Consider the following 9,066-nt stretch of genomic DNA (forward strand, 5'->3'; position numbering starts at 1 on the left):
ACTAATTTGGAGATCAGTCATGATACAGTGTGACGCTTAAGTGTGGTGAAACCTCCAGTGGTCAAACTTTTGAACTGAAAAACAATAGCATATTTATAGTGTTAGGGATTTTTTAAAATTAAGAATAACACATAAGGAAGTCTTGACGAGGTAGTTTTTTCTGTCCTTAAGTACATGCAGTGATCGTGAAACATCACTGACAATCCCTTCCTCTCACCTGCAGACCTTCAGTCATGTATGATTTGTGTGGCCCGTCGGGTGACAGCCATGGAGAGGACGGAGAGTTTCAACACTCGACATGAGCTCTCAGGTGAGACGCTGCATACACTGAATATTAACTAATAGACCTCACAGGTCATAACATTATTTCTTTATCCACAAACAACTTTGACTCATTCCTCTTGGGTCTCCCTATTCTCTTCCCTCCACTTGTTTCCCCTCTGTCCTCCCTGGCAGGTAAACTGATCCAGATTGACCAGAATTCTCTGCGAGCATCGATGCGGCCTGGCTGGGAGGATTTGTTGAGGCGTTGCATTCAGATGTTCCTGCAGCACAGTGACGGACAGCCATGGTCACACAAACGGCACTACCATGAGGGTGAGTCATGTGCAAGCACACAGGTACCCAGAATCCACTGAAGTACTTCAGACTTAGTGAATTCACCTTGTTAATCACTGTTAAATCATCAGTGAAAGGGCTGGAGGCAAAGACATCAGCATGCCACTCTGTTGTGTATTCAGTCTTACATCTTACACTATTATAGTTGTAGCTATGAACAGTTTATTCTTTGACTGAAATGATTTTCTATGATGTAAATGATAGATATTGGTATAGATATATAGATACACACCTTGTGCATTACCGTATCTTAACTGATCTCATGAATGAGAGCACTTTAGCGTTGATGCTCCTTGTAATTGCAGACTTTTGGCAGTGATTGATGACCTTTGTTATTATGTGTGTCGTGGTGTTAATCTGTGTTTTTATCTGCCTGTGCAGCCTTTCTGCAGGGTCATGCTGAGACACCCCTGTACCGCTTCTCTCTGTCTGACGGCACTCCAGTCACAGCCCAGACCAAGAGCAAACTGTACCGTCACCCCATGAGCAACGAGCCACAAGGCTTCATCTCTACTCACCTTCTGCAGAGGTCAGAAAAACTGAAAATACTCATACTCCATTCAGACAGGATGTGACATTTACTGTACTGACAAAAAAAGCACTTCCAACACATCTATGCGAGGGAGCTAAGGCATTCATGCCACACAAATGGCTGAAGTAGCAGCTAAAGTAGCTTTTATACACAGACATGCTGTGAACAGTGAGAAGACTCCACACAAAAACTGGCATTTCAGTTGCATTTATATTGAGCCTCTACAGCTTGAGAGTGGTTGCGGGGATACAGTGTTTTTAAGGTTTTTGCATTTTTCTCCCTCTGTGTTCATTTTCCCTCCATTCCCTATAGAGAACCAAATGGTTACCGCTCAGCTCAGGGTGGAAACATGATGCCGAACGCTATGAGGCAACAGGGCATGGGAGGTCCTAACCCCAATACCCAAATGAACATGAACGCCAGTGGTGGGATGGGCATGGGTAACATGAACAGGGGCTTTGGAATGAATGAGCAGGGTCACATGGGTCACATGGGCCCAATGGGGGGCGGCTCTATGTACGGAGGAAGTGGTGGAGGAGGAAACGGAGGTGGAGGCATGGGCAGCCGCATGATGCAAATTAATCCGATGGGGCAGATGAATCAGGTGGGACACATGAATCAGATGGGTCCCATGAATCACCCAGGCCAAGGCATGCAGCAGCACCCACAACAGCCTCCATTTCAGAGCAGTGGTGGGTTTGGGCTCAGTGGCATGAACAGTCCTTCGGGAAGCCCCAGGATGAGTGGCCCCCAGCAGGGACTCCTGATGTCGCCCCGCAACCGCGGGAGCCCAAAAATGTGTGCTAACCAGTTCTCACCTGGAGGTATGTCAGTCAGTGTCCAGAAATTTAGTATCAGTGTCATATATAAAATTACTGACTTTGATTGGATTATTTTGATTGTATGGTTTTATTATGTTCCAGGTATGCACTCTCCTCTGAGTGGCCTGGCCAGTGGTGGAGGAAGTGGGGGCAGCACGTCCTCCTTCTCCAGCAGTTCCCTAAATGCCCTACAAGCCATCAGTGAAGGAGTAGGGAGCTCCCTCCCGTCCACCCTAACGTCCCCCTCACAAGCCCACAAACCAGAAAGTTCTCCCAGCATCCACTCTTCCTCCTCTTCCTCTCAGCCCAGTCAGCCAGCCAAAGCAGTACAAGATGGCTCCAAAAGCCCAGCAGGAGGTTTAGGGGCTGGGCCCGGAGACCATCACCACCCCATGCACCATCACCACCATCATCAACATCCCCAGGCTGAGAGTTCTGGAGACAGACCAGACAGCCAGGCAGCTACAGCCACTAAAGAGTCTGGAGAGGGAAGTAACGAAGCAGGGGGGGTTACCTCTGAACCCTCTCGAAGGGTGCCAGAGAGTAAGGGCCATAAGAAGCTGCTGCAGTTGCTGACTTCCCCAACTGAAGAGCTGGGACTGGGTGGTAGCGGGCCCCCTGTGCCACCACCACCACCAAACAGTAGCAGCACTTCTGCAGGCCCCGACAGTAAAGACCCTGCTGCAGGCATGACTAGTCCCTCATCCACTGGGGTCTCTTCCTCTTCTTCAGCCAATGGCAATCCAGGCCAAGCAACTGGACCAGGGGGAGTGTCAACATCTATATCATCAGCCCACTACACAGGCTCCCTGCAAGAGAAGCACAAGATCCTCCACAAGCTTCTTCAAAATGGCAACACTCCAGATGAAGTAGCTAAAATCACAGCTGAAGCTACAGGAAAGGTGACACTTGGAGGCCAGGACAGCAGTGAAGGTGGGACTGGAGGCTCAGGGGCTGGGACTGGGTCTGGGATGATCACAGAACCCAAGCAGGAGCAGCATAGCCCCAAAAAGGAGAAAACCCACGCCCTCCTCCATTATCTCCTCAACAAGGATGATTCCAAAGAGCCAGTGGATGTCAAGCCTAAACTCGAAGATCTAGAGGGGAAGGTACCTCCGGGGGTGGCTGGTGGTCCTCCACGAAATGGCACCGGATCTGGGCCAGGTCCTACACCTGAACATCATGAGAGCAAGATCAAAACAGAACCACCTGATGATGTAAGACTGGCTCTTGGTTAAACAATAATTAAATAATTGCAAATATAATGTTCTTATTGACATATGATCATACAGAATATATTTAGACATGCTAATACAAACAGAACTAAACTGCCTAGTTGGTGTGATGTATAGGAATCCTGATAACAACTCATTTATTTTAATGTTCAGCTACACAATCTGGAGTCTATACTAGGAGATCTGAGGGGTTCGAGCTCAGACTTTTATCCAGATCAGGCTGGAGGAGGCGGGGCTAACGACACAGGAAACAAACCTCAGGGTTGTCTTGATGACAGCCTGCAGGGTAAGTGGTTCAAAGACCAAAGACTATAAGATGTGATGCTTGCAGGAAGGCTGGCAGGCATCACATGTGAGGACATCAATATGAAATATCAGTGAAACAACATCTGGAAGAGTTGTTTTACTCATACAGCTTCATTTTTGGACTTGATGCCATAAACACAAGCATCATTTTTTTCCTGACACTCTCTCCTTTGCTGTGCGTTGTTCGGAGCTGTAATGAAATCTGTTCCAAAGTTATAAACTGCTCCTCTTGCAAATGAGTGGTGAAAAATCCACATTTAGATTGAAAAGAGCTTTTAACAATAAATAAGCTCGCTGTCAATTGCAAACACTGCTGTGGCCACTTGTGTCTGCAGTTGCAGGATGAAAACATTTCAGTGCTGCTTATAGTCACACTCACTTTGAAATGAATTACATTTAGAAAATTAAAGATTTCTATGCAGATGCATTTTCTATATTGTAGCTTTATTAAATAGTTTTTAAAAATGCATTTATCTCCTCACCGTCTAAATCAAGGATGATCACACTGGTGAGGCTGACCATGTGAACAGGTTCATTAGCATAGTGTTTAAAAGGGACTTTGTGGAAAAATGTACAGTGAAGTACTTTAAAAAAAGTGGCATTCGTTTTTTGTTGCTGGTTATTGTGACAGTCATCTTAATATAATAAATAAGAATAATTCAGGAAAGATCTAAAAATGGAAACTATTATCTTATAGATACCAGTATAGTAGGTATCGCTTTTTTTTCCTTATCACTTTTTATTCGATAAACCACAGACATTGTTCTGTCCGTGTTCTTACTCTATAATAAAAAAATGACTTTATATTTTTGTTTACAGGGAGTCCAGGAATGGGACCACGGGGGGCTTTCCAGAGGGCTATGTCCATGGAAGGGAAGCCTCCTAGTGGTCCTGGAGGAACAGGTAGACGCCCCATGCTTGTCAAGCAGGAGGACATGATTTGCAGCCCAGACAGCTACCCGGGAAACATGGGTGCGTGTCCAATTAGCCTAACATTTACTTTCAGCACATTTTCTCCACGTCCCTCCCTCACATCACTACTAATAGAGTATGTGTTGCACAGTTTAGTGCTGTACTATATTATGATTTGTTGTAACCTATTACCTAGACTTAAGAAAGTGTAAATGTTGAGGACCAAAACTGCTCTCCTTTAAGTGTTAGTAATGATAAATGTGTATCTGGTGTTTATTCATTACCAGGACCAATGAATAGGGGCATGGTTCCTCAGAGGTCTCCTATGGGGGGGTCAGGTGACTGGAACATGCCCCGCTCCAGTGCTAGCCCTGTGGGGTCAGCAGGACACCCGTCTATGATGCGCCCAGGCATGGAGTACAGCAGTGGCAAAGGCATGATGTCAGGACCCATGGTCAGCCGCTCCAACAGTGTACCAGGCACCAGGTCTATGCTGCAGCAACAACTAATGGACATGGGTATGTTCGTCATATGATTTTCTAGACACTGTTGTTGAAAATCATCATGCAACTGTGTCACAATGTATAACTAAAAGAAGGTAGAAGTGTGAAACTATAGGAAAACATCAGAGCCGACAACATGATAGAAACATTATTTGTTTCTTTGCGGATTAGGAGGCTCTGCTGACATGGGCATGGGTATGAGCCCCTTCAACCAGCAGGGCCAGCCCAACCAGTCCCCCTCCTGGCCAGACACTATGATGGGCATGGAGGGTAACAGGTCAGTGAACATCCATTCTCGTATCTCTTCATTTCCCATTATCTGAAATGAACTGAGGAGGCAGTTCATGGCATGTGCCTTTGTTGGTGTTGTAGACGGCAGTTTGGTAACACCTTGGATGATCTTCTGGTGCCTCCCACCACCAGTGAGGGTCAGAGTGATGAGCGGGCACTCCTAGACCAGCTGGACTCGCTGCTGAATAATACAGATGGAATCGCTCTGGAAGAGATAGACCGTGCTCTGGGAATCCCAGACCTTGTCAGCCAGGTAAGGTCACAGGACAAGACAAAAAAACATGGATAAACAGCACACTCACCTCTGTGCTCCTCTGCATCCCTATAGAAGTAATGTAAAAGGAGAAAGGATCATTCTGCATGTGATGACTAATGAGTGAGAATTATGTCATCTTTACATTAGATATTTCAGTCATGACACACCATGTTCAGACTGTTCTTTCAATGAGGGGAGAGAGATGGGATCTGTCTGTGCTGCATGGAAAAAGACAATCACAGAGCCAACAGAACAGAAATTAATCAATTAGAAGGAGTGTGACAGGTTTCTCTTTTTGTCCTCTTGTCTTGCCTGTTTCAGAGCCAGGGGGCAGAGCAACAGCTGGAGCCTTTTCCAGGACAGGACACGTCTATGGTGCTTGACCAGAAGCCTCTCTATGGACAGGGCTATCCCGGACCCCCCACCATGCCAATGCAGTCTGGCTACGGAGGGAACCCCATGCAAGGTCAGGCCCAGCAGGGTGGGTTTGGACCCATGCTCTCACAGATGGGCCAGAGTGGCAGTTTCCCTGGCATGGGTGGAATGGGGGGCATGGGGCACCCTCGTGCCAACATGATGAGACCGAGGATGATGAATGCCAACAAACCCATGAGGCTCCAGCTGCAGCAGAGACTGCAGGGACAGCAGGTATGAATGCAAGCAGCTCGTTGATTCATCACTTTACATGAAAACACTTGACAAGCATGGGGCATCTTGTCCTACAAACACCTGTCAGTATAATTCAGCATGGGTAAAAGGTATAACAGAATAAAAACTGAACATTATCGTTGCTTGAATATTTTCCTCCATGAAGGCTAATTTTAGGACTGCTGGGTTGTGCTCTTTATTCAAGTGTATGAATGATTTATCTGTAAATATTATAGAATGTGGGTAGTGTCAAATTAACAGTTGCTTCTTTATGTTCTTTTTCTGTTCAGTTCATGAATCAAACACGGCAGGGTATGGGCATGAAAATGGAGAACCCAGGAGGCAACCCTGGCATGAGGCCCGGTATGCAGCCTGGCATGGCTGGACAGGTAGATGACAAAAACTCTTTGATATTTTAAGAGTACATAACTCATTGTCACAGACTTTGTTTTTTTAATAGCATGTGACATTGATTCATTGATTGACAAGATTGTTTTGCACTAGCTCGGATCTGACTAAGATAACGCGTCATGAGGGTTATCCTCTGAGGAAAGATGTGGTCTGTGGCACATGTAAGATAAGAGTTCACATCATTTGCGGCTAGAGTGTCAGGATGCTGCAAACTGATGCTCATTTCCAAGCCCATGAGGATCTTGTTTTTTTTTTTACAAATCAGCTTTTCGAAGTACTTTCTAAGTTCAGTTAGCCTTTATAAATGGATTTGTAAGTATTAACTCTTTAAGGGTTTATTCTTGGTTAATGAATCATTTATTAATGCTCTATTATGTTATAAGGCATTAATTTAAAAAATCTACTGTTTGTAGTTCCAACAAAGATATTTGTCTGTCTAGACTCTAAAATCCACATTAATAACACAACACATATAACTGCAGAGTTGATGTATAACTACCAGCCAGAAGGGTTTGTATGGTCAAAGGTATTGTTACATCTAAATTTAGTTGAATTCATAAGAAAATCCTCTAGTTTTGTCCATTATTTATCTTATACAAATGTTGTCACTTTGTATTAATTTTTTACTGTGTTTGGTCTGTGCAGCCGGGCTTCCTCAATGCTCAGATGATGGCTCAGCGCAGCAGAGAGATGGTGACCATGCAGATGAGGCGGCAGCGCATGATGATGCTGATGCAGCAGCAGCAGCAGCAGCAGGCTGCAGTGGCGGCTGCTGCTGCCGCAGGAGGATTCAGTCCCCCTCCAAACGTCACAGCTCCTGGTAGCATGGACAACCCTATGGGAGGGCCAAACATGGGCCAGCCGGGCCCTCAGCAGTTTGGCTATGGTGGAAGCTATGGTGAGTTTACTGAATTGTGCTCCCAAAAGAATACTGCTGCTCCCTGGTGGTTCGTCCATGTACTGCAGAGTCCATTTTACAAGGTTAAAGGTTTTTGCCAAAAATCATTTGTCAGAAGGTTATCTAGGCACATCTTTCATGCCTCTGTTTTTATAGTCTGACTAAATATTATTCTGCACACACATTCCAAGGCTACCGATGTTCAAATTATGTATCAATTATATATGATCTCATTTTTGTGGAGAGAGAGTCAGCTCAGACCAGGTGATTTATCTGTACAGGGATGGGACAACACGGAGACCCCTCGTTCGGCCCATCAGGCAGCAGTCCTCCTAATGCCATTATTCCAGGCCGCCTGGGGCCTCAAAACCCCATGATGCAGCAACACCCACAGGGGGGCCCCATGTACCAGGGTGCAGATATGAAAGGCTGGTCACAGGGAGGCATGGGACGCAACAGGTATGACATCAGACATATTTACTACACTACAATTAGCTGTCAGGAGAGGGGAAAGACAGAGAGAGTTGGGCTTTAGTTTCCTTCTTCTTGAAGATGTTATAAAATAATACAGTTTAACCCTTCCTGTGGTTCTTCTTCATCAGTTCGTACCCTCAGCAGCAGTTTGGGCAGCAGGGGAATCCAGGGCAGTACGGGGGCATGATGATGAATGGAGGCATGCCAGCCGGTGGAGGAGGTGGACACATGGGCCAGATGGGAACACAGATGGGAATGAACCCAGTGGTGATGGGACGCATGCCTATGGGTCCTGATCAGGTCTGTGCAGAAAGTGGAAGAGCCTGAATGCTTAAAAGACAGATTCACATTTATTCAGGTCTGCATTAAAACAGCAGTGATATTACCAGCGTAAGGAATATTGCTCGCTTTAGTTGCTTTCTTTAGTAATTTCAGTGTTAGTGATTGGGAAGAAAATGAGTCTGAGTTTGGCAAATTGGATGCATCACCCAAATTGGCAGTCCTTAAGTACCAAATTTCTTCTTTGGGTTACTACCCCTCTGCTGCCGCTCACAAAGGAAACACAAACATTTTCAAGTTGCAAATAAAAAAATTTTCCATTATATTACTACTCCTTCAACATGCAAACAAATGAAGATAAGATTGAAAGATAGGAACATGTCCTGTCTGATACAGGTTGCTGTTTTGATGACAGAAAAAGCTATAATTAATTTTTAATTAATGGATATTTACACTTTTTTTTCCTTCTTTCCTACTTTTACCTAGAAATACTGCTGAACATCATGACAGAAGCATCTGTCTCACTGTGATCTCCATCAGAGATACTTGTAGGACGTGGCTGCAGTATGGCAGTGCGTGTACATGCAGTGCTGCACTCCAACCAAATGGGGGAGTGAACTTCCTTTGGATTCACAAGTAGTGAAAGCAGTCTTGTAAACATGAGGAAGACAGACTGTCACATGCATACCTGAAGACACACAGCGTTCATGAATATCAGCAACACTGTGACTTATTTCCACAGAAATGTAAACATGTAAAGACAGACAACTCTGTGACTCCTCTTGCAGACCTTAGTTTAATATTCCTCTCTTTTTGAGTGGCGTGTGTGCCTCAGTGAACACACCGCAGTCGCTGGACCAAACTGTGAAGGAGGACAATGAG

At 45.3% G+C, this 9,066-nt stretch overlaps 1 protein-coding gene across 1 annotated transcript in view; it reads left to right on the forward strand.

The window, feature by feature from the left end:
* Positions 1–9,066, forward strand: part of LOC113145478 (nuclear receptor coactivator 3) — a 48,843-nt gene extending 39,777 nt beyond the window's left edge. The window contains exons 8-23 of the mRNA XM_026332239.1: positions 224–310; positions 457–597; positions 1,000–1,147; positions 1,463–1,974; positions 2,074–3,188; positions 3,360–3,492; positions 4,332–4,484; positions 4,712–4,942; positions 5,099–5,204; positions 5,300–5,471; positions 5,796–6,122; positions 6,413–6,511; positions 7,179–7,431; positions 7,713–7,890; positions 8,034–8,205; positions 8,671–9,066. Coding sequence (XP_026188024.1) covers positions 224–310; positions 457–597; positions 1,000–1,147; positions 1,463–1,974; positions 2,074–3,188; positions 3,360–3,492; positions 4,332–4,484; positions 4,712–4,942; positions 5,099–5,204; positions 5,300–5,471; positions 5,796–6,122; positions 6,413–6,511; positions 7,179–7,431; positions 7,713–7,890; positions 8,034–8,205; positions 8,671–8,682 — 3,839 coding nt within the window. The 3' untranslated portion in view covers positions 8,683–9,066. The remainder of the gene's footprint in view (positions 1–223; positions 311–456; positions 598–999; positions 1,148–1,462; positions 1,975–2,073; positions 3,189–3,359; positions 3,493–4,331; positions 4,485–4,711; positions 4,943–5,098; positions 5,205–5,299; positions 5,472–5,795; positions 6,123–6,412; positions 6,512–7,178; positions 7,432–7,712; positions 7,891–8,033; positions 8,206–8,670) is intronic.

This window comes from Mastacembelus armatus, chromosome 7 (genome assembly GCF_900324485.2).
Source record: "Mastacembelus armatus chromosome 7, fMasArm1.2, whole genome shotgun sequence".
Taxonomy (NCBI): domain Eukaryota; kingdom Metazoa; phylum Chordata; class Actinopteri; order Synbranchiformes; family Mastacembelidae; genus Mastacembelus; species Mastacembelus armatus.